Source organism: Zootoca vivipara, chromosome 10, assembly GCF_965207765.1.
Source record: "Zootoca vivipara chromosome 10, rZooViv2.hap1.1, whole genome shotgun sequence".
Lineage (NCBI taxonomy): Eukaryota > Metazoa > Chordata > Lepidosauria > Squamata > Lacertidae > Zootoca > Zootoca vivipara.
In genome coordinates this window covers 59,967,269-59,993,031 of record NC_142593.1, presented here as the reverse complement: position 1 = coordinate 59,993,031, position 25,763 = coordinate 59,967,269, and the positions used below count along the sequence as shown (strand labels likewise).

The window sequence follows — 25,763 nt, the reverse complement described above, 5'->3', positions numbered from 1 at the left end:
GAGGGTAGGACTCAAACCAATGGCTTCAAGTTACAAGAAAGGAGGTTCCAACTCAACATCAGGAAGAATTTTCTGACAGTAAGAGGTGTTTGACAGTGGAACAGACTCCCATGGGAGGTTGTGGACTCTCCTTCCTTGGAGAGGTTGGATAGCCATCTCTCTTGGATGCTTTAATTGAGATTCCTACATGACAGGGGGTTGGACTAGAAGATCCTTGGATCCCTTCCAACTGTACGATTCTCTTTTTCTATGTGTTGGTAACCTTGAGGCTGGATTTCTGCAATGCGCTCCATGTGGGGCTGGCCTTTGGGCTGGTTCAGAAGCTCCAGCCTGCGCAAAATGCAGTGGCCAGATTGCCGGATCCCAGGAACCCAAAGGGCTGTGAAGCGCAGGCCTGGGGAGCCATGGAGCAGATTTTGGAGGACCTCCAGGTGATGAAGTCCCAAGGGGATCTCCTATTCCTTTAGCCCGGCCTCTGCAGACCCTCGCAAGGTTCCACCTGCACGCAAAACAGTCACACATCCTGAACACGTGGAGATCTGGGATGGGGCCCGATGGCTTTAAACCTTACAGGAAAACATTTGAGCCAGGAACTGGGGAGCATGGACTAGGGCAAAAACACAGGGGCAGCAAGTATTTCACCAATGATATAGGGGAGAAAATACCTAGGATGAAGGGAAAGGGATGTTGAAAATATAAAAGGCACAAAGTATTATCACCACTATATGCAGAAACAGCACCTGAGATTCCAGTGACGTCAGTTTTCTTCCCCGCATCTTGTCTTCTTTCTTTGCAACTGGGGCCTTTTGTTTCTCTTTCTCTTTTGACTTTTCCAGTTTCTGGAGCTCCTCCACATAGGCGTCGTAGATTTCCCACTGAAAGAGACAAAGAGTGAATGGTGAGACAGCAAGGAACATCACAGAACTAGTCACAGGTAGCAGAAGGCAAGTGTACTTCTTATAAACATTCCATACCCAGCTTCCGCCCAAACCACCAAGAAATAAGATGGATGATGACAATGTAATAGAAATGTCACCCTGGAGCCCTGTGGCCCTGAGCACATGAGGAGGAGGAGGAGGAGGAGGAGGAGGAGGAGGAGGAGGAGGAGGAGAGTTTCACTCCCCTTTCACTCCCCTTAAGGAGTCTCCAAGTGCCCAACAATCTCCTTTCCCTTCCTCCCCCAAAACAAACACTCTGTGAGGTAAGTGAGGCATGTGGAGGAGCAGGGAAGCGAACCCGGTTCACCAGATTACGAGTCTACCGCTCTTAAGCACTACACCATGCTGGCTGCATGCTAGAGAGGCAAAACAAGTACCCCAGCAGGAATGGGACCAAAGCTGGAGGGAAGACTGGGACAGATCCACAGGTGCACACATCCATCCATCCCATAGCTGCCAAGTTTTCCCTTTTCTCGTGAGGAAGCCTATTCAGCATAAGGGAAAATACCTTAAAAAAGGGATACCTTGGCAGCTATGATCCATCCATCCACAGGCAGAGGCAGTTATGAGCCAGATAAGAGAGGTTGCAGGCAGGAGAGGAAGCTGTTAGCTGGAGGGAGCAGGTAAGCAGGAAGGCAAACAGAGAGGAAGAGAGAACTTGGAACAAGACCCAGGAGCCACACAACAAGGCCAGAGTAGCCACTTCCAACACAGGCCAGTCAAGGAGGAAACAATGCCTTGTCTAGGTGGTGGGTGACAATTCTGCCCCTTCCTCCTCCCACCTGCAGACACAGGTTCTTTGCCACATGAGATTCTGGACAGGTTCTTGACTCAAATTCAGTAGGATAGAAAAGGGACTGTTGGCAGGGAGTCAGGGAACGAAGAAAGGAAGAGTTTGAAATATTACTTTATATTCATAAAATGGCGCAAGATGGGGGTGGGGAAGAGAAATGTGAGATTTTGTTCTATGCCTAAAACTTCAGCTGCATTCTGACAAATTTAGCAAGTTGCTACTCTGAAGCACTCAAGCTGTCCTCATCCGGAAGAGAATTCCACTAGTGAGTGAGATGGAGATTTGCATTTATTCCAGCACTTTGATTAAAAACACGGGTGTCTCTTTAAAGGTCCATTTTGATATAACAAAGATGCATCCCTTTCTCCATCTCTCCATGTCCCCCTACGAGGGAGAGCCGCTGAGTCTGTGCATTGTCTTATCTACTGCTGTGTACCAAGTACAATAGACAAAATCAGTGGTAATTGGGACAATTGTCACAGGGGCTGCAATAAAAATGTGGATCAATTCAAGTTTTAGGCAACAATAAGATTTTAAAAAGAGAAAACGTAAAGAAACAAAAACTGGTTGAATTCCATTCCACACACTTCAGCAGCAAAAACGCACTTATCCTAATGGCACTATTGTTTCAAAGATGCAGATTAAAGAGACGCCCGCTGGGACACTTTGGGGAGGTGATATGCTTCAGCATCATTTCAGAGCCTGCCACAGATGTGTTTTCATCCACACCAAGCCAGAAAGATGGGCCTCTACATTTCATCCTGCAGGTCTTTCCCCGATACCTTCAGGTTGCAAACACACCAAAAAGCAAGTGGATGCTTTTATCTCACACACAGAAGAGAATGAAGAGGCTGCAGTCCTATACAGTAGTCACTTACCTGGGGCATATATTTGAGGAGGCATGGATTGCGCTGTAGGGCATGCCATGCTTTCAATCAAGGATGTGGATGTTTTCTTGGCCCTGTAATCCTCACAGGCCATTAGGCACCAAGGGACTGGCAGGGATTAGATGCACAGACCACCTGGGCATTCCCAGTGTTAAGACAGAAGACGAAAGGGATGAGATTCCGGCTCCATCCGACTTTCTCTCCCTTAGCTGTCACCTCAGTGGCAGAGTAGGAAGCAGAGCTCAGTTCCACCAGGAAGCCCCTGCCCCAAAGTTGTGCCGGCTGGTCATTAGGGGAACAACTGCTTAGAAACTGGTGGCTGAGTTTTGGTTTGTTTGTTTTTCCCTCTTCCCTCCGTGTCCCTTTCTCCTTCTGTGTCGTAGGCTTGTAGGTCTTGTGCTGACAGTATGTAAACTGCTCTGAAAGCCCCCCCCCTTTTGCTGAATGGTGGGGCACAAATGCTCTAAATTAATATATAAATAAATAGCACTTGCCTGGTTGGCAGTGTCAGAGAAGGTAGCTCTCGGCGGGGGCTCCATCTGACATGCCCTGTCCTGGAAGAAAGGATTTGAAGTAGCACACAGTTAATCCCGTTGTCAGTGCAGGATATATATAAAAGTCAGCTCTTGCTTAGCTGCTGAGAAACCGCCTGAGACTTGAGCAGCGCTAGTGGAGTGTGACTTCCCCCCACCATTTATCCAAAAGGTCTGTGGGCTGCGAGGGTATTGCAAATGGATCTGTGTTTACTATCAACATGACATTTTATTTGTGACAAGAGCTGGCCTGTTACTGTGATGACCCCAGGCTCACGTGCGTTAAGGGAAACAGAAAGCACCTCGATAGGAATGTACAAATGGAAGGATCATTGGTTTTGGCGGAAATTGCTGCAAGTTTGCCGCAGATGAATAGGTTTTCCTGTTTCTGCCTCTGAGAGCAGTGCAACATGCGGGCTAATTTACGGCATTCTAGACTTATAACAGCCTATGTAAAAAGTTTGGGATTACCTCTCTCTGGGGAAAGGGATTTTTAAAGAAAATGTTCAAAGCAATCTAAGTTTTCTCCTTAGCACCTGAAGTCTCTGTAAGCAAGGGAGTCATAAGAACTCTGGGGTGAGAGAATGAGACTGAAGAACTGGCCCCTGGCTGGCTGCCCACAAGTCAGATTCAGCTCCACTAGAACTAGAAGGGTGTTGTGGAACTGAAGCTGGGATCTAGGAAAGCAGGCCTCTGGGGAGGGTTAGGCTGTGGCAGAAATGGGGAAATGGGAGTCCAGCAATATCTGGAGGGAGACACAGATGGTTCCCATCCCTTTGTGTAGAGTTGGCCAAGGAGCAGAGAGGACAAAGCCGGTAGTTTTGAGGAGATGCTAAAACTATTTTCTGCTTTCCTCATTGGCACAGCAGGACCTATTACATAGAATCATAGAACTGTAGAGTTGGAAGGGACCACATGGCTCATCTAATCCACCCCCTGCAATGCAGGAATATTTTGCCCAAGGTGGGTCTTGAACCCATTGTTGGGATTACACTCCTCCCGAGCTGCAGGTGTGTGGGATTATTGCCTGTCACAGATTGCTGGAGTCCATGAGCGGAACTTCCGCTCTGTATTGCTTTTCTTTTCAGTCTCTCTCCGAGAAGAACAGCAAGGAGAGAAGCCATGTTTTCTTTGTCCTGATTTATGAATGCATAGTTTAATATTGTGACCACGCCTCAAGCCCGATCTGCTGTGCAGTTTACACTGCTGAGTAATGCGTACTCAAGCCTGCTCTGCAGATTGAGCCACAGACGCACGTCGGAGGAGCAGAGGTCGATGGATCTCCGCAGTGGTAAGGCTGAGAGGGGAGACACTCCAGCTGGGGCCGAGCCAGTTGGCTTTTCGTCCCCTGATTCTGACACCCATGACCCTGAGATTAAGAGTCTTATGCTCTACCGACTGAGCTATTCATTGTAATAGTAGTTCTACGGACATCTCAAATGCCTCTAATGAGTGCTTCAGATACAGCATAGCCATAGGAACATAGGAATCTGCCTTCCACCAAGTCAGACCACTGGTGTACCTAGCTCACTGGCTCTCACTCAGCCCTACCTGAAGATGCCTGGGGTTGAACTTGAGTTCTTTCACATGCAAAACAGATGAGTTACCACCAACCAGTCCCGGTTATGCACAATGCCGGAATGAGTTTCTAATTATCCTGAAGTCACTGGTATTTTTATTGTTATGGATCACATTATTATTCATTACGATGTTATTTTCTAGTGTCTGAAGTGCTTTAGGATTCTTAATTGCATCGTCGGAACAGATGGCCCAGTAAATTTGTTTGCTTCTGCGCATTTGCAGCCCACCCAACCCCACGGCCTCTGTATGGATAGCAGGCATTCGGTCTTTGAAACAAAAAAGGAAAAAGGGCACGTCCCCGTTCCTGAAATCAAAGTCAAGGGGAAAAGAAAGCAATATGAGAAATTCCCTGTTCCCTCCTCTGGAGCATCTGCTACTGCTGGAATGAGAGAAAGGGTGAGGGCTGAGCTCATTGCAGCATCCTGTAACCCATGCCCACCCCTTTCCAGCCTCGGGAACATATCAGTGTGTCCCCTCTCTTAAATCTTGCCACACAATTTATCCACAGTCAATCCTCATATGATTAACCTTCTAGACCTTTTCTAACCTCCTGCTCTGGAGGGCAGGACCCGAACCAACGGATTGAAGTGACAAGACAGGAGATTCCGACTCCACACCAGGAAGAACTTTCTGACAGCAAGAGCTGTTTGACAGTGGAGCAGACTCCCTCAGAAGGCAGTGAACTCTCCTTCCTTGGAGGTTTTTAAGCAGAGGTTGGGTGTCCATCTGTCAGGGATTCTTTACTTGTGATTCCTGCATTGCGGGAGGCTGGATGATGATCCTTGGGGTCCATTCCAACTCTACAGTTCTATGATTTGATCATTCTTGCAGCATTTGCACAAGATGAGCTAAATGGAACCTTCATGTGCAGAGACCTACGGAAAGCACATGCTGCAGGCAAACAAGGGAGAGATTAATCGTTCCCATCATCCCCAGCTTCTTAGCCTCTTTGGGGCATTAGGTTGGCCACCACTCAGTGGGAAACGCTGGACCTGGTCAATCTTCCAGCCTGATTCAGGAGGGCAGTTCCTGCAACCTCTTAACCAGGCATAGGCAACCTTGGCTCTCCAGGTGTTTTTGGCCTACAACTCCCATGATCCCTAGCTAACAGGACCAGTGGTCAGGAATGATGGGAATTGTAGTCCCAAAACATCTGGAGGGCCGAGTTTGCCTATGCCTGCTCTTAACAGTTTCCATGATGCAGAATAATAATAATAATAATAATAATAATAATAATAATAATAATAATAATAATAATAATTATTATTTATACCCCCGCCCATCTGCCCAGGTTCCCCCAGCCTTCCAACAAAATATTAAAATACAGAAATCCATCAAACATTAAAAGCTTCCCTAAACAGGGCTGCCTTAAGATGCCTTCTAAAGGTCTGGTAATTGTTCTTCTCTTTGACCTCTGGTGGGAGGGTATTCCACAGGGTGGGTGCCACTACCGAGAAGGCCCTCTGCCTGGTTCCCTGTAACTTGGCTTCTCGTAGCGAGGGAACCGCCAGAAGGCCCTCGGCGCTGGACCTCAGTGTCCGGGCAGAATGATGGGGGTGGAGACGCTCCTTCAGGTATACTGGACCGATTATTTAGAGAGAGATTTTCCACTTAGCTCACTTTTGAACTGTCACAGCCTGAGAAAGTGCCCTGATAGCAGAAAAGGCCTGCTGGGGAAAAAAAATCCAGACCTAAACCACGCCAGCATTCTCTGGGTCATCACCTTTCTTGGACCATAGGAAGCTGCTTTTATGTACTGTCAAACTCATGGTCCACCTAGCTCAGTTTTAACCACCCTGACTAGCAGGGGTTCTCCAGGTTTTCAGACTCCAATCCTCATGATTCTGAAACACGGGCTGATATAATAGTGAGATAGGAGGCGGCCTTGTACCGAGACAGACCATTATTGCTCCATCTAGCTCAGTATCATACACATTGAATGGCAGCAATGCCTCTCCAGGGTTTCGAGGCAGGGGAGACCCCCAACCCTACCTGGAGATGCCAGGAATTGAACTGAGGACTTCCTGCATGCAAGGCCGATGTGCAACAGCCCTTCCCTTCTAGAAACAGCCTGACAAACAGGTCAGTTGCAAGTGGTTGAGGACAAACCCTGAAAATTGGCGTTTTTGAGGTTTGTGCCAAGCATCCGTGGAGAGCTTGGAGACGACAACAAGGAATGCTCCACATACGAAATCCCACCATTTCCAGGGTGCCAGAAACCTCCGGTGGAAGAAGCATCTGTCTTTGCCACTGTGCTTCTAGCTGCCAAAGGCAAAAGGTAATCAATATCTTCTATCTCCACCAGCAATTAGCACTTGACGTAGAGAGGTGCCCATAGGCATACGGGAGGGACTTTCGCCAACAGACAAGGGTGTGAAGAGACCAGCAGTGACAGCCTACCCTCACAGGGTTGTTGTACGTCTGGGAGGCTCTCTCGCTGAAGTTGAACTGGTTGGTGAGCTTCCGTTCACCCACCAGACGGGGACGATATTCTTCTTCTTTCTCTTCCTGGGCTGCAGCCTGAAAGAGGGGGAAACGATCACAGAAATGTAGAGTTGGAAGGGACACCAAAGGTCATCTACTCCAACCCACCCATCTCTTTTTTGTGGGGGCAGACTGGGCAGACACAGGCACCTTTGGTGCTCCTCCTTTGGCTGAGGATGCAGCACACGAGGACCTTGCTGTCACCCACCTGGGCAGGGGAAGAGGAAGAGGAAGTGGCAGCAGGGTGCTGGAACCCCGGAGGGCCATCGCTGCCAGTCGGTGTAGACTACACTGAGCTAGACGGACCCATGGTCCGATTCAGTATAAGCTTCCTCTGTTCCGGACTCCCGGACCAGATTTCTATTTCCCTTAATAACAGAAAGTTTGACTGAGAACTTGGAGTCTCAGTTAACATATCTGCTACAAGACAGCGACTCTAGCAGAACACTGCTAGTAGCAAGATATTTGGTTACAGTTCTCTCATACAAAAGGAAAAATGGTTTACTTCATGATTATTATTGAAAATCTGTTTTATTACCCGATTTATAGTGGAAATTGTCGAAACAAATGTACTGTTCCATCTATTTTAGCCAAGGAATTCTTGCAAATTATATCTGCCTATATGTATTGATTTTTTAAAACTTTATTTACTCTTGCTTTATTTTATCCTGTCTTGCCCAGTGTTTTTGTACATTGTGTTGCATAAGATTATATTGTGGGCCTTTGGCCGTAATAATAATAAAGTTCAAAGTTCCTCTGTTCCGATGTGTGCGGGTCCTATCCACTATCCCTCTCGCCCCCCTTGGCCACTGGGTCAGCCATGCCAGTCCCCCAGCATTGTCCCCACCTAGAGACGGGTGAGGGGCTTGCCTGCCCCTGCTCATTGCTGGTGGGGCTACAGAGAAGGCAGGAGGAAAAGGAGGGGAATGACTCTTCCTTGTGTTTTTTAATATATCTATATCAAAAGCACCCTTAACAAACTATGATTCTCGGGGAAGGGGGAGAAGAGACATTTTCTGATTTGCCTCAGGTGGCGATATGTCTTGGGCCAACCCCGAACAGTTTAAGCAAAGTAAAAAACGAAAGAAATATAAGCTGGCCGCTTGCACATTGCCACGAAACCTTACCGGCTGATCTGTTTTTTCTCCTTCTCCTTCCCCTTCTCCTCCTTCCCCTTCCGGCTGCTCTTCTTCCTTAAGCTCTTCATCCAGGGCCTCAAAGTCCACCACAGCAGATGAGACAGGAACCACAGCTGAGAATAATAAAGAATCATAAACAAAGCTGTAGAGCTGGAAGGGACCGTGAGGGTCATCTAAGTCCAACCCCCGGCACTTCAGGAAAGTTTTGCCCAATGCGGGGCTCGAACCCAATGACCCTGAGATTAAGAGTCTCATGCTCTACCAACTGAGCTATCCCAGCTGAGAATAAAACAGGACAGTGTGGCAAACACAGCAGTTATTGCAGCAACCCATATCAGAAACACCGGGACGGGGTGGGAGAGAGAGAGCTTTGTGTCTGTAGGTGCAGTAGCTATGGCACTGGATGGAAGACAAGCATTTAAGGTCTGTGTTCTACAGCTTCAGAGAGTGCATTAAAGCAAAATAAAAAAATTCCTTCAGTAGCACCTTAAAGACCAACTAAGTTTTTATTTTGGTATGAGCTTTCGTGTGCATGCACACTTCTTCAGATACAGTGAAATGGAAGTTTCCAGGCACTTATGTAGAGAAGGGGTGGGGAGGGGTGGGGAGGGGGAGGGGGGATCACTCAGAAGGGTGGTGGAAATGGGTGATTGACTGACTGATAGCTGTTGATGACCGCAAACGACTGCAAATGGTTTCGCATGAAAAAGCAAGGGTTGAGATGGCTGAAGATCGCTTATCATGTATAATGAGATAAGAACCCGATATCTCTGTTCAAACCAGGTCCCTCCATGGTTTTGAGCTTGGTGATAAGTTGCAATTCAGCAACTTCTCTTTCCAGTCTATTTCTGAAATTCTTTTGTAGTAAGACAGCTACTTTGAGATCTTGTATAGAATGTCCTGGGAGATTGAAGTGTTCTCCTACTGGTTTTTCTGTCTTCTGGTTCCTGATGTCAGATTTATGTCCATTTATCCTTTGGCGTAGGGTTTGGCCTGTTTGTCCAATATAGAGAGCTGAAGGGCACTGTTGGCATTTGATGGCATACACAATGTTAGAGGATGAGCAATTAAATAGTCCTGAGATGGTATGTTGGATGTTGTTGGGGCCAGTAATGGTGTTGTCTGGGTGTATGTGGCAGCAAAGTTGGCATCTGGGTTTATTGCAGGCTCTGGTACCAGTGTCCATGTTAAGTCTGGTGGTTGTATTATTGTGGGTGAGGAGTTGTTTAAGATTGGGTGGCTGTCTGTAGGCAATGAAAGGTCTTCCTCCCAGAGCTTGAGAAAGGGAGCGGTCATTGTCCAGGAGAGGCTGTAGATCTCTGATGATGCGTTGTACTGTTTTAGCTTGGGAGCTGTATGTGATGACTAGTGGTGTTCTGTTATTTTCTTTTTTGGGTCTGTCTTGCAGCAGGTTCTCTCTAGGTATCTGTCTGGCTCTGTTGATCTGTTGTTTAACTTCATCAGGTGGATATTTTAGTTCTAAAAAGGTTTGCTGTAGATCTCTTAGGTGAGATTCTCTGTCTGTAGAGTTGGAACAGATGCGGTTGTAACGTAAGGCCTGGCTGTATACGATGGATTGTTTGGTATGTTTGGGATGGTAGCTAGAAGCATGTAGATATGTTTGTCGGTCAGTTGGTTTTCTGTATAAGGTGGTGTCTATACGTCCATCCTGTATTTTTATAGTAGTGTCCAAAAAATGTATTTCTTGCATAGATTGGTTCATTGTTAGGTTGATGGTGGGGTGAAAGTCATTGAATGTCTGGTGGAAGGTTTCCAGGGTCTGTTGTCCATGTGTCCAGATAATAAAAATATCGTCAATGTATCGCAGGTACAGGAGAGGTTTGAGTGGGTAGGAGTTAAGGAAACGTTGTTCTAAATCTGCCATGAAGATGTTGGCATACTGTGGGGCCATGCGGGTGCCCATGGCTGTGCCGCTGATCTGGAGGAACAGGTCATCACCAAATTTGAAGTGGTTGTGGGTAAGGACAAAGTGGCAGAGTTTGGTAGCAAAGTCCGCTGTGGTTTTATCTGAAATGGTGTTCCTTATGGCTTGTAAACCATCATTGTGTGGGATGTTGGTATATAGAGATTCCACATCCATAGTGGCTAGTATAGTATTGTTAGGAAGATTGTTCAAATATTGTATTTTCCTCAGAAAATCTGTGGTGTCACGTACGTAGCTGGGAGCACTGATAGCATATGGTTTCAGAACAGAGTCCATATAGCCGGAAACACCCACTGTAATGGTGCCAATACCTGAGATGATGGGGCGTCCTGGGTTTCCTGGTTTGTGTACTTTGGGTAGAAGATAGAAAGTTCCTGGCCGAGGTTCCGCTGGTGTGTTTGTGAGGATCTGTTCTTGGATGTGTAGGGGTAGCTCCTTAATAATCTTGTTCAGTTCTTTTTTGTATGCTTGTGTGGGGTCTGAGTCCAATTTCATGTAAAAGGCAGTATTGGAAAGTTGTCTGTGGGCCTCTTGGATGTAATCAGTTTTGTTCATGATGACGACAGCTCCACCCTTGTCTGCCTCTTTAATTATAATGTCTGGGTTGTTCCTGAGATTTTCTATGGCTCTCCTTTCAGCATGGTTTAGATTTTGTTGTAAGCGATGGTGTTTTCTGGTCACATCCGTTTGGATTCTGTGGCGGAAGCATTCGATGTACAGATCTAGTGTGGTATTGCGTCCATCAGGAGGGGTCCATGTGGAGTCCCTTTTTGTGTAACTTCTTTTCGGTGGTAGTTGGTGGTCAATGTTCTGTTCATTGATGCGTTTGGAGGGTGATGGTTGTTCCCCAGTAAGTTGAGAGGTGTTGTGTTGTGGGGATGTAGTTTGTTCTACTTTGTCTTGTTCTTGTGTGTGATGAAAATACTCCTTCAGGCGTAAACGGCGGAAAAATGCTTCCAGGTCCCCGCAGAACTGAATCATGTGTTGGGATTTGGCAGGGCAGAATGATAGTCCCCGTGAAAGGACGGATTCCTCAGCTGGGCTGAGTGTTTGCTGTGAAAGATTGACAATGTTGTTGATCTTGTTTTGATTGGTGGCCTGTAGGTTGGAAAGGTTGCAGAGTTTTTTATTTTTCTGGTTCTTCAGTAACTCCAGTTGAGAGTGGTAAATGGTTTGTTTTTCCTTGTGGAACTTCTGCCAGGCCGGGTGATTCCTGATGGAGTTCTCCAGTGCAGAGAGTTCCTCCTTTATTAACTTCTGTTTGGAATACAGAACGCCGATAAGATGTTTCAGCAGTTTCTTAGATAAAGTGTGGCATAGTTTTCTGGCATATTCATTTACGTATTTCACTACTACAAAGGTTGGTGGTGGCCAGTAAGAGAGGCAGCTTAAAAAGGAGACTAGACAAATTCCCGGAGGGGGAAGAGTCTACCAGTGGCCATCATTGGCTATACGGGATCTCTTTGTTTAGAGGCAGTCACTGAGAAGCAACAGTGGAAGTGGACTATTGACCTCCAGCCCTGCTTGTGGGCTTCCTAGTCAGCCACTGAGGAAAGCAGGATGCTAGACTAGGTATCCCATCGGACTAATCCAGAAGGATACGCCACAGGTTCCTGATAGCAGGACTAGGAAAATCCTCTTTCTGAGACCACAGGGAGTCATTACAAGTCAAAATAGACCACAAGGGACTAGATTTACCAATGATCTGACACAGCCTTAGCCAGATCTACATATACTAAGTCATTCATGCTAACAAACATAGAATCATAGAATGGGAAGAGACCACAAGGGCCATCCAGTCCAACCCCCTGCCAAGCAGGAAACACCATCAAAGCATTCTTGCCATAGGCCTGTCAAGCCTCTGCTTAAAGACCTCCAAAGAAGGAGACTCCACCACACTCCTTGGCAGCAAATTCCACTGTCGAACAGCTCTTACTGCCAGGAAGTTCTTCCTAATGTTTAGGTGGAATCTTCTTTCTTGTAGTTTGAATCCATTGCTCCGTGTCCGCTTCTCTGGAGCAGCAGAAAACAAGCTTTCTCCCTCCTCTATATGGCATCCTTTTATATATTTGAATATGGCTATCATATCACCCCTTAACCTTCTCTTCTCCAAGCTAAACATGTCCAGCTCCCTAAGCCGTTCCTCATAAGGCATCGTTTCCAGGCCTTTGACCATTTTGGTTGCCCTCCTCTGGAAACGTTCCAGCTTGTCAGTATCCTTATTGAACTGTGCTGCCCAGAACTGGACACAGTACTCCAGGTGAGGTCTGACCAGAGCAGAATACAGCGGTACTATTACTTCCCTTGATCTAGATGCTATACTCCTATTGATGCAGCCCTGAATGGCATTGCCTTTTTTAGCTGCTGCATCACACTGTTGACTCATGTCAAGTTTGTGGTCTACCAAGACTCCTAGATCCTTTTCACATGTACTGCTCTCAAGCCAGGTGTCACCCATCCTGTATTTGTGCCTTTCATTTTTTTTGCCCAAGTGTAGTACTTTACATTTCTCCCTGTTAAAATTAATCTTGTTTGCTTTGGCCCAGTTGTCTAATCTGTTAGGGTCATTCTGAAGTGTGATCCTGTCCTCTGGGGTATTAGCCACCCCTCCCAATTTGGTGTCGTCTGCAAACTTGCTCAGGATGCCCTCAAGCCCATCACCCAAGTCATTTATAAAGATGTTGAATAAGACTGGGCCCAAGACAGAACCCTGTGGCACCCCACTAGTCACTTCCCTCCAGGATGAAGAGGAGCCATATACTAAGTCATTCATGCTAACAAACAGGCCCTCATGTGACAGTGCCCCCCCCAACCTAAGGCCACAGGCACACATTTCCTCCAGCGCCCAGAGTAGGTGTGCCGGGCGCATGGCTCAATCAAAGCTGCCAAGTCTCCCGTTTTCCCCGGGAAATCCCCATTTTCCGGCTGTTCCTAGCTGAAAAAACGGATTTTTTTGTTTTCCCCCGGTTTATTCTGGCGCGGCGGCCATTTTGGAACTGGGTGGAGCATGCTCAGAAGCGACTTTTGATGCTGCTCTGCCCAGTTCCAAAATGGCTGCAGTGTGACTTCTGGCGCGGCGGCCATTTTGGAACTGGGCAGAGCAGCATCAAAAGTCACTTCTGAGCATGCTCCGCCCAGTTACTAAATGGCGGCAGCACTGCGTCCGGTCTGCTATTTCCGGGCCGGTCCCTTATTTCTCTGACAGCAACTTGGCAGGTATGGGCTCAATAGCTCGCTGTCTGCTGACCCACAAAGCCTACCAACAGTCAGACTCTGCTTCATGCTCTGCCTCCGACCCTCATCCGAATCTCTGAATATCAGGTTCCCATAGAGAGTGAAGTGCGTGGCCATCTGTTCCACCACAGTAGTCTGCTTGTAGGATCTCTCCTACGGAGAAAGAAAAGACCAGCACTGATATGATGACACACAGCCATGTTTCTCTTTCATTCATAAAAGTGTTTCTATGAATTCTGTTCCATAAATTATCAGAGTGGTGCGCAATGATAAAACATAAACATCATTAAGAAGCCCCACAAGGAGGTCAACAGAACTCTCCGCCTTCATAGAATCATAGACAACTGCCTACTGCTGAGTGTTTTTTTTTTAAAAAAAAAATTATCCAAAGTTGTTGAGCTTTTTTGGCAAATCCCGGACATTTCAGCGATTTCCGCCTGAATGCTGCTTCCGACAGCCGATTACCAGCTATGTCTGGGAAATTCTGGATTTATGGCAATAGTCCAGCCCCAATTCAATGCAATATTCTCATCCATCGTGGGGTTGGGGCTCGAATCTACAACCCATCCATTTTTGGGTGGATCTAGTCCCAGCAGGAATGAAGGTGCAGCTACTTATCAATCTAGCTCAGATCACCTCACATTTACACCAGGGTGGGAGGGTAAGGAGAAGCTACAGGTCCCAGGAATGTTACACCAAGCCTGGTCGGTAAAAATGGTCAGTTGCAGAACTATCTAAGGTGAATTCTAGGGTGAAGGTTTTCGATCATGGGAGTCACCTACCTCACAGGGATGTTGTGAGGATAAAATGGGGAGAGCCACACCCATCACCCTGCACTCCTTGAAAAGGTGGTATATAAAGAAAGTTTGAAAGAAGGAACAGAAGGGGAAGAAGCCCTTATTAACAACAAAGGGCAAAATCTGAGCAGAACTGGCCCTGCATTAAGTCAGCCAAGGCAGGGATGGAGCTCACATACAGTGCCGGATTTACGTATAAGCTAAACAAGCTCTAGCTTAGGGCCCCACTCTCTTTGGGGCCCCAAAAAAATTAAAGGAAAGAACAACTGGATGTGCATTTCCAGAATATAAGATAAAAAACAAATAAAATAAAACCTACATACAACAACAGTATTTTGTGTTGTGTAGGCTCCTATGATGTACCGATAAGTAATGGGCCCTGCCTGCTAGCCTGCTCCCTAAAATATCCCTGGTTTGCTCATTTCTATATATAGGGTGCCTACATTCTGCATGGACTGATTGCATGGCAACATGTGCAAATGGCTTGAGATACCTATTAGGTCCATAAATTACCATAGAGCATATATTCAATAACATTGACCTTTCTCATCGTTGTTGGCAAAGGACAGCTGGACATATCAAGGGCCCCATTATTTTCAGTAGCTTAGGGCCTCATCAAACCTAAATCTGGCCCTGCTCACATCCATCACATCCATTTCAACAGGGCTTGCCTAGAAGGCATTAAGGGGGGATTAAATGAAGAACCAATTTGCTTTCTCCTCTGCAATTTCTCCCTTGTGAATTTTTATGTCAAACATGACTTTATCTGGTAGCTTTTGAAGTCTGACTTGATGGGAAGCTTCTCAGAATCAAGGGAGATCTATTTATTATTATTTTTATTTATTTCATTTATATACTGGTTCCACCCTTTATCCTAAGATCCCAGGACGGTGTACAACATTAAGAACATAATTTAAACTGCATAATAATAATAATAATAATAATAATAATAATAATAATAGCCCCCCCTATTTTATAGACCACAGATTATTTAATGGCCAAAAGTCTAGGTAAAGAGGAGTGTTTTTGCTGGGCACCCAAAGACATGTGACAGTGCCAAGCAAGACTCTCTTTTGCTTCAGCAGTTTTTGTTAAAACACAGTTATGTTAAAATAGGGCTGCCATATTTCAAAAAGTGAAAAAAAATTTAAAAAAAGGGTTGTGTGGCAATGTCCCTCCCTCCCCGTGAGAATAAAGACACTCGACACATCAGATAGATTTATACGGGCGAAAAGGCCACAACTTCATTGGTTACGGATGTTGAGCGGTATTGCCTTAGGCATTGGATCCTAACCGTCTATGTCCGACTCCAACCCGTGTGTTGGACGTCCGGGAAGATAAATAAATAAATAAAGCAAATCTATAACACAATCCTATTCAAGTCCCACTGAGCTCAATGGGGCTTTCTCCCAGGGAAGCAGGTATAGGAATGCAGGCACACTGTTTCTCTGCATACGTATGAAACCATTTAAGGTGAAGAAAGGCAGTGTAACAATATTTAAAGTAAGCTCGCTAAATTCAAGTGTATTTGATATGTTATTTTATTCAAAGCCTTTGCATTCTGCCTTTTTAACTTGTAAGAAATTTTCAGGATGGCTTCCAAGGAGAAACTTGAAAACATCATTAAAAGTACAAGGAAATGGGAAAAGCATAAACTCAACAAGATCAGTAGAATTTGGAATGTAACATAAAAAGGCATGACAAAAATCTCAAAAGCAACCATAAAACCAACCTCACCTATTCATAAAAAATCTGTACAAACAATCTATATATCTGGCACCTATAATCGTACAAATCAGGGGACAAAAAAACATCCCTGCAGTGTCAACATGGAGAAAGCTCTCTCTCCTTCTGCTTCCCACCATGCCTCTGTGGCAAGGGCTTCTAGAGAAGGATCTCCAAATATCTCATATTTGGATGATGATATTTTGCTTCCATTTATATTTGACAGTTGACCTGCAATGGCATCAGCCCTCTTTGATACATAACATGCAATGGTATTTTTGTATTTGACAGTTTATGGTATTTTATATGTGCTGTTTGTCCAAGTCAAAACAGCCAACGGTTGCCACCAAGCATTATGCACCCAAAATTAATTTGGATTATGCGGAATGCTTTATCTGAGTGGATGTAGCAACCGAGTAATTTCGTTGTTCCCGCAAGGGGACAATGACAATAAAGATATCTTATATCTTAAAAAGGTAAAGGTAAAGGGGCCCCTGACCATCAGGTCCAGTCGTGTCCGACTCTGGGGTTGCGGCGCTCATCTCGCTCTATAGGCCGAGGGAGCCGGCGTTTGTCCGCAGACAGCTTCCGGATCATGTGGCCAGCATGACAAAGCTGCTTCTGGCGAACCAGAGCAGCACACGGAAACGCCGTTTACCTTCCCGCCAAAGCGGTCCCTATTTATCTACTTGCACTTTGATGTGCTTTCGAACTGCTAGGTTGGCAGGAGCTGGGACCAAGCAGCGGGAGCTCACCCCGTTGCAGGGATTCGAACCGCCGACCTTCTGATCAGCAAGCCCTAGACTCTGTGGTTTAACCCACAGAGCCACCTGGGTCCCTATCTTCTTAAATATCCCAAATTCAAATTCAAATATCAGGTGTGTGTGTTTTTTTAAAAAAGCATACATTAGTGAAGCAATTGCCCACATCTCATATGAATTTCAATGAAGAGTAAAGTACTCACTTTAAAACTGTATCTGACAATATTCTGAGGAGCATGAGGATTATTGGCTGTCAGAATGCGAGTGATCTCTTCTTTCAATTCCTGCAGAAGGGAAAAAGCTGGCTTAAAACACACATACAGGTACATCCTTTATAAAGATAATATTCAGATACATTTGTACCATACTGTAATTCTTCATGAGCTGTATTGCCACATTGAACTTTTGTTGAAAGCTGCAGGAGACTTCTTGAAACGATTTCCCCCCATTAAAAATACAGTGGTGCCTTGCTAGACGAATGTAATTCATTCCACGGGTCTTTTCTTATAACGAAAAATTCGTCTAGCGAATCCCATAGGAATGCATTGAAATTTTTTGGTGTTTTTTTTTGCCCATAGGAACGCATTAATTGAATTTCAATGCATTCCTATGGGAAACCGCGATTCGCTGGACGAATTTTTCATAAAACGAATTCGTCTAGCGAGGCAACCTCTGCTCGAAAAATCCTTTCGTTAAGCGGAAATTTCGTTAAGCAGGGCATTCGTTAAGCGAGGCACCACTGTAATGACAGTACTGATTTGTTGTATTTCATGAAAATGTTAGGTTCAAATGAACATTGCATGGAGAAGGAAGTAACTGAACTTTCCTGATATATTTGGGGAGGGTGCATTATTTTCTTTTGGGGGGGAAAAGTAAATGTTAATATGCAATGTTCTTCCATTTCGTATGCAACAATGAGTAATTCCCTTCAGCCAGTCATGCATGCTTTTTGATAAAACGGTTTTCCTTTGTGGGAGAAAACACGCAAAGGATCACCTGTGGGACTTATATGACCTCATTTGCAATCAAACAAGCAGGATCCCTTTGCCTTCAAGTTCCAAGTTCTTAAGACCTGGAAAAGGGAAGGCTCATTTGTTTGTCAGGTACAATTAAACTAACCCACGGCCCAGTATTTGAAGAGCTGTCGGGCAATTTTTTTCATGGCGTTCCAAAATCCATCGCAGTTTGGGCTGCTTCCAACAAGGAGGGCCTGTCGCTCAGGGAACATGGGATCAATATGCTCATAGGTTCAATTCCTGCTTCTACAAGTCTCTCGACTAGGAGAAATGGGGAAAACTTTTGCATAAGACCTTGAAGAGCTACTGCTCCTGCCAGTCAGGTTAGAGAAAATATTGAGCTCCACCAATGGAAGTAGCAACGGACACAAAAACATGGGGTACTGGGAAAAGTGGTACTAGTCCAGTGCAGACACCATCAAATAACAACCAAGCTCTAGAGAAAGAAGGGCAAGTCTTCTTTTCCTGGGGGGTTCCCTTGGGGATTCCCCAGCTGGTGCCTCCCATCATTCCTCTGTATCCAGCCAGCCCATGACATTAGCACTGCAAATGAATAATAACCCTCCTATAAGATCACTATGACAATCATTTCTCATTTTTATAGGACTTACGTAAACCTCTTCTATGCCTCATCCCATTGGATCACGACTTGCCTGAGCTGGGCAGAGCAGGGATTTGAAGCTGGGTTCCCACGTCCGTGCTCTGAGTTATCATGCATGCACCGTAGGGGCCACCAGATTGGCTGGAACGAGGCCCTGCAGTGACTCCCCTCCAAATTTTACTTACAGCATCTGTCAGCTCCAGCTGGTCTGGGGGCTTGATTAATGTCTTGGCCTGTGCCCATTCATCTGGCCCTCCTTCCACTTCAGCACCGCCTTCGTCATCCTAGAACAACAGAGTTAAACAACAGGGTGAGGTGGATTCTGTCTTGCCAGGGCAGCAAGAAATGAACAAATGCCTAATGGAATGGTCTCGGTGGCGGGGTGCACATTTTTATTCTTATTTATTTATGATTATTACTTTGTCCAAAAAAGAGAGGGATGTATAAAATGGAAATAAATGTCTAAAATACAAAAGAAAGAAAGAAAAGAAAAGAACAAATGCCACCGTGGTATCTTTCTGGATTGTTTGCAAAGGATCAGGCTGGAGGTACCATTCTTTTGTGATTCTGTTCCACAAAGTAAGGGAATAGTAAGGGAAGCGATATATTGGCGATTGGAAGCCAATTTTAATCTAAAATGAATGGATTTTATGGAGATAGGCCCATGTGTTAAGATCTGATCTGGGGATAATTTTCTTTTTTTGTTATGTTATGTTATGTTATGTTTGCCTAAGTTGATCTTGTATATTATTTGTAGTTTGATTGATTTAATCTATTTAGATCAACCTTGATTTGTTTATTTATGTTGATTAATTTATGTTGGGTGGCTTAAATATGCAGTTATGTTATTTATGTTACTTTTGTTACACTATGTTATTTAAGCTGCTAACTTATGTTATTAAGTTACTTTTTTGGTGTGTGTATACCTTTTAAAACTTCCTAATAAAGTCTATTTTAAAATTAAAAATATATATATATTTTGTGGTTCTGTTCCTACCTGCCTAGGAGATATGGGGTTACCAACGCGGTGCCCCTGGGCACAATAGCACCCTTGTGAGCTTCCCCAAGTGTCGTGACATCCCTCCCCTCCCACAAAGTGCACATTGCTGAAGGAGGAAAGGAGGAAAACTCTCTGCTCCCCCCTTCTCCTTTCGGCTGTAGGTGCTTTTCAACATCCAGATCAGCGCCTGAGTCGCCACTCGGAGCCTTGGAAATCTCCTGAGCAGCTGAATGGAAGGAAGGTGGAAGGGAAAGGGACAAGAAGATGGGAGGGGAAATGGAGTGATCTGGGAGACTGGGTGGAGGCAAAACAGAGTGACTGGAGGGGCACAGAAAGTGGGGTGCTGCAGGAGTCAGAGGACAGCAGGAGAGACAATGGAGTGCTGTGGTCACAGATACATTCTGTGTTTTGTTTCTATCATCTTGAGAGCAGCACATGTGAAAAGGATCTAGGAGTCTTGGTAGACCACAAACTTGACATGAGTCAGCAGTGTGATGCAGCAGCTAAAAAAGCCAATGCAATACTGGGCTGCATCAATAGGAGTATAGCATCTAGATCAAGGGAAGTAATAGTACCACTGTACTCTGCTCTGGTCAGACCTCACCTGGAGTACTGTGTCCAGTTCTGGGCACCACAGTTCAAGAAGGATACTGACAAGCTGGAACGTGTCCAGAGGAGGGCAACCCAAATGGTCAAAGGCCTGGAAACGATGCCTTATGAGGAAGGGCTTAGAGAGCTGGGTATGTTTAGCCTGGAGAAGAGAAGGTTAAGGGGTGATATGATAGCCATGTTCAAATATATGAAAGGATGCCATATGGAGGAGGGAGAAAGATTGTTTTCTGCTGCTCCAGAGAAGAGGACACGGAGCAATGGATTCAAACTACAAGAAAGAAGATTCCACCTAAACATTAGGAAGAACTTCCTGACAGTAAGAGCTGTTCGGCAGTGGAATTTGCTACCAAGGAGTGTGGTGGAGTCTCCTTCTTTGGAGGTCTTTAAGCAGAGGCTTGACAGGCATATGTCAAGAATGCTTTGATGGTGTTTCCTGCTTGGCAGGGGGTTGGACTGGATGGCCCTCGTGGTCTCTTCCAACTCTATGATTCTATGATTCTATGATCTTGTGTACGAATGTGACTCTGGAGAAGGGAGAGAAGCAGAAGAGCCATGACAAAATTCCAAATGCGTCCAAATGCGACCCCAAAAGGTTGGTGACTCATGGGTTATCAATTTAATAGTAACAACAACATCCAGAAGTTGATGCTTGGAGTCTATAGTTCAGCTCCATGGCACTGAGCTGGTGGTTTCCACAGTGTAAGTGACCTGTTTCATCACTACCTGTCTTTATTAGAGTCTGCATCAAGCCTCTGGAGATCTGGGATGAAGCGCCACCAATGACCCCCACCTCTGCTGGTCCTTTTCATCCAAATCCTGTGAGGAACTGGATGTAGCTGGGAATTGGTAGGAGGGGGCTGGCTAAGGCATATGCAACTGTGAAGCAAGCTGTTGGACTAGGTGGGCCGTGGTTCCGTCTCTCTTCATCCAATGAAAGCCAGTGATCTCAACAGTGAAATGAGCTTGCCGTTTCAACAACTTGCTTCGGGAAATGGTGTATTGTGACAGCCTTTATAGCTGCAAGAGCTTGCCGAAATCACCTTCCATATTGTATGTCTAAGCACTGCAGAGGTTCCTTGCCATTGTCTGATGGGTGTTTTCTGAATGCGAAGTTAAGCACCAGGAGCTTGTTTGGAACCGTGTCTATAGAAAGGCTGGCCTCAAATGGCAAGAGGAGAGGGCAGGAGGGAATAACTTTCTGCTCTGATGTTTTCTGGTCTGCTATCTTTCTGGATTAGTAACTTCTGCTACGTTGGAATTTTGAGCATCTATTTGGGGTCAATTAAAAACCAACAACCGTAACATTTAAGGCATTGTTAAGTGACTTAACGTAGACCAAACCTTTTCTGTCACTGTCATTGGACATTTCAAAATCAGCATTTCTAATCTGGCAGTTCAGGAGCCACAAGAGCCTGACCAGGTGTGGAAAAGAATGTGGGTGGAAGATCTTGAGGGAAGACTTTTGTGCCAAGGGCTGAGGGTGATTTTGTTGTTTGGTGGATAACTTCTAATCAATGTCTGTTGACTGAACCCACTTGGATTAGGTTGACTATCAAAGTCACTACCATTCCCATGGATCATTTATTCCCTCCCCATCTTAATTCTCTTTTCTTTTTAATCATCTAGGTTTGAAGAATGACACTTCCAGCTCCTCTGATCAGCTTCTGTCCAATTCCTGAATTAGTCACAATTCAATGCGTATTCCATTGATGATCTCTAGACCGTGGCTCCTCAAAGGCTTCACAAAATAAAGTAATTTCAAAGTGTCACTTCTGTGAGATGTTTTAAATATGAAGATAGGAGAGGTGACACATGTTAAGAACCACGTTCTTCCAAAGCTAGCTGGATGTGCAGCACAGCAAAAGAAACACCTATTCTCTTCTGTAACAAACAGAATAAAATATTTAACAATAGCTCAGGGGTGGGCAATCAGGGCACAAGCAGTGCAGACTGCGATTTGCCTCCCCTCAAGGTTTCATGAACCATCAAGCTTATCTCAGACACCTAAGCAGTTTCCAAACTCCACTGTCTGGACCTTCAAAAAATGTTATGGTTTACTGCTTGACTTCCATATAGCATGGTGTGTTTAGGGTAGAGTGGTTACCCACCAGGCAAAAATATGCCTCTTCTTTAGCTAATTAAACAATCTATGGGATTTTAAACTAGGGGGAAGGTTATTGTTTTTGTTTGTTATTGTGTTGTTGTGTGTTTTGTGTTTTTATATTGTAAACAGCCCTGTGATCTTCGGATGAAGGGCGATATAGAATTTTAATTTGATTTGATTTGATGATGATGGTGATGATGATGATGATGATAGCACCCCACCCCTGAAATCATCTTTATGATGCTACAGAATTCTCCACAGGAAGATTTTTGCTTAAGAGAAAGTCTCTTTTCTGCCCAATGTCTTCCTCTGTGACTCTCTTAGGAAGCTGGCTGTGCCTCACACACAGTAATGTCCAATGGGCTAGAGTAACTTTTTCTGAATTGCAGAGTTCCTATACAACTGACTTGTAAGGTTCCGGCAGGTGTAACCAGACACAAGCCAGGACTCAAACCAGGCCCCCTTTCCCCATGCCACTGGGAATGCTGGTCGGAAGAGAAAAGTGCAGGAAGTTCAGAGCAGGATAGTAAATCCTCCTAGTCTTGCAGTCGGGGAATCCCAGGCAGTCAGTTCTGGGCCACTTATTCCCCGATACAAATGTCTCCAAGGTCTCTGTACTCTATCTGGCCGACACATGGTTCTGAGAGGCAATGAATCACTAGGCTATCCCTTGTCCCTGCCTACTGTCCCTTCTGCTCCAGGTTGTTGTTGTTTAGACGTTTCGTCATGTCCGACTCTTCGTGACCCCATGGACCATAGCACGCTAGGCACTCCTGTCTTCCACTGCCTCCCGCAGTTTGGTCAAACTCATGTTCATAGCTTCGAGAACACTGTCCAACCATCTCGTCCTCTGTCGTCCCCTTCTCCTAGTGCCCTCCATCTTTCCCAACATCAGGGTCTTTTCCAGGGAGTCTTCTCTTCTCATAAGGTGGCCAAAGTATTGGAGCCTCAGCTTCACGATCTGTCCTTCCAGGGCACTCAGGGCTGATTTCCTTCAGAATGGATAGGTTTGATCTTCTTGCAGTACATGGGATTCTCAAGAGTCTCTTCCAGCACCATACTTCAAAAGCATCAATTATGCTCCAGGTACTTGCCACCAACTGCTGCTGGGGGGGGGGGTCAGGCCTTGCACACACCTGGTCCTAGATGCCCAACACATGGGTCCAATCAGTGTCACCGAGTGTGCAGTTCCTGGGAGCTCTGTGTCCCATTGGTAGCAAGAAACCAACTGCAGGAGAAATTAATTTAAATTGATATTCATTACTGGTGTGCAGCACAGAGCCGTCGATTAAAATGAATTCAGGGGCTTGGGGCAATTTCTCCCCTTTGCTCTGAAAGGCTGCCATGAGCTGAATTTCAATACGACAACCTCCCTTTTCAATCCGGTTTTCCTAGCAGCGTCGCTCAGACCTTGTGCCCTGTATGAATGCAGCTGATACAGAATCGAGGGTCTAATTGGATCTTCCTATGCATGACTGCTCTCAGCAAGGGTGAATGGAATATTGATCAAAGGAGCGCTTCATTCACTGTCCGGCATGCACACAAAACAGGGAGTGGGTCTCCGGGGAGCCCTCCCTCCAAACACCAAGGAAAAGGCTACAGGGGAGAAAGCGGTGACTCCACTTGGGAGCAGCTGCACCGTTATGCATTCTGCTGTGTCCACAGTATCCTTTTTACTTAACGCAAAGCTGCACACAAATATGCCTAATAATACTAAAAACTCTAAAGGCTAATGAACATATTTTTTTTATAAAAAATTAGTTTTAGCACATGCCAGATACCAAGGTAACACCAAGGCCTTCTTTAAAAGTTGGGTGTTAAATTTTCATGCAGCAGATTCTTATAGTGAATTTTAGAGGGAAGGCTTTCTGAAGAACTCAAGCTATATCCTTAAAAAGGCTAAGAGACACCATTTTATACCAGCCTGATCCTTGACCAGTGTGCATGGAGAAGGGCATGCGACTTTCTTTCATGTACTGTAGTTTAGAACATGATGGACATTTCTTTCCAAATTTGGGGTGTTATTGTTGTGTATTGAGTCAAAGGATTTTATCTCTGTATTATTATTGTCTGTATTTGCATTAGGATAAAGTAACTGCCTTTTGGTTCCAGAGGGTACAGCTACTATTGGTTCATTTAAGCTGCTGTATTTGGATCCTCTGTCTTATTGGTTCCCTCCAAAAGGCAGCACTGTGATTGCCTGATATTGTTCCCTCCAAAATGTATCCCCTTCTAGCTAGTTCCCTGTCCCTATAAATGTAGCCTTCCTGCCCTCACAGTCAGTCTTGTTCACTTTAATAAAGAGCTGTTACTAGAGAACTGTCTCCAGCATGTTTTGTCAAGAGAGCTGAAATCACAAACCCCACGTCACAACAACTGGCGACGAAGGTGGGATCCGGAATGCTGAGGAGCGGTTAAACACAACCCTGCCTCAGAGTCCGGATTGCAGCTGAGAACAAGACTCACTGGCCAGCTGAGAAGACGACCCTGCCCGCTAGGACAATGGAGAGTCCTAGGGTATTGGAGCCCTTCCAGCCATCAGAGCCCCACACGTGGGAAGACTACGTCGAACGCTTTGAGTTCTTCGCAGTGGCTCAAGGGATCACTGATGCCAGCAAAAGAAGGGCCACATTCCTGAGCTACTGTGGGCCCGAGACCTTCAAGCTAGCCAAGGCATTACTTGCTCCAGCGAAGCTGAGTGAGACATCTCTCCAAGATATTCTTGCCTGCCTAACAAGCCACTTGGCGCCTACTGAGACCAAGATGGCCCGGCGGATGGAGTTCCATAAGAGGCAGCAGCATGCTGGGGAGTCTGTATCCGCATTTCTGGCTGAACTCCGGAAGCTCGCTCAGCACTGCGGCTTCCAAAATCTGGAAGAGACTCTCCTGGATCGGTTTATTGGTGGTCTGAGCAGCAAGAAAGCCAGAAGACGCATCGTGGCTAAAGAAGAGGTTACCCTTGCTTCAGCCTTGAAGGAGGCCACCGCCACGGAGAATTATGAAAGAGAGGAGCTTGATGCCAGTCGCAAGGCCACTAAGCCACAGATAGAAGTTGCGCATGCCATGGACGAGCTAGAGGCTACTCCGAGCCAGAGCCCAGTCCGTGGGGTCGAGTTGGTGCGTCAGGCCTGCACAGTGCACAAAGATCACCGAGGCAGTTGCCCAGGTTGTGGCGGAAACCATGGGCGGAAGAGTTGTCGTTTCAGGGATGCTATGTGCCGGATGTGCGGGAAGACAGGTCACATCGCCAGGGTCTGTAGATCGGCGGCGTCAGGAGCAACAGGAGCACCTAGACTGGAGCATCGCAGACCGCCCACAGCAACTCATTTTCGAAAGGACTGCCACTACATAACGGAGATCAACGGGAGGGCCGTGCAGTTTCCAGCGCAAGGCAAGGCACACGTCAAGGTGAAGATTGAGGGTCAGCAGTGCGACATGGAGGTGGACTCTGGATCTGCATTCACCATCGTGTCGGACCAGACCGCGAAGACATTCTTCCCCAGGGGTAAGTTGCCCCCTCTGGAGCCCTTCCCGGCAACCTTGCAGTCGTACTCAGCAGGCCGCATCCATGTTATGGGAATGTGTGCTGTGAGAGTACAGTTCCGGGACAAAC

At 45.8% G+C, this 25,763-nt stretch overlaps 1 protein-coding gene across 1 annotated transcript in view; it reads right to left on the bottom strand.

Moving 5' to 3' along the window:
• The window catches only part of DNAI1 (dynein axonemal intermediate chain 1), a 136,629-nt gene that overhangs the window by 94,463 nt on the left and 16,403 nt on the right, over nt 1–25,763 (bottom strand). The window contains exons 3-9 of the mRNA XM_060280401.2: nt 18,620–18,718; nt 17,021–17,101; nt 13,561–13,687; nt 8,344–8,468; nt 7,133–7,252; nt 3,113–3,172; nt 741–875 (exon numbers count right to left, since the gene is read on the bottom strand). Coding sequence (XP_060136384.1) covers nt 741–875; nt 3,113–3,172; nt 7,133–7,252; nt 8,344–8,468; nt 13,561–13,687; nt 17,021–17,101; nt 18,620–18,718 — 747 coding nt within the window. The remainder of the gene's footprint in view (nt 1–740; nt 876–3,112; nt 3,173–7,132; nt 7,253–8,343; nt 8,469–13,560; nt 13,688–17,020; nt 17,102–18,619; nt 18,719–25,763) is intronic.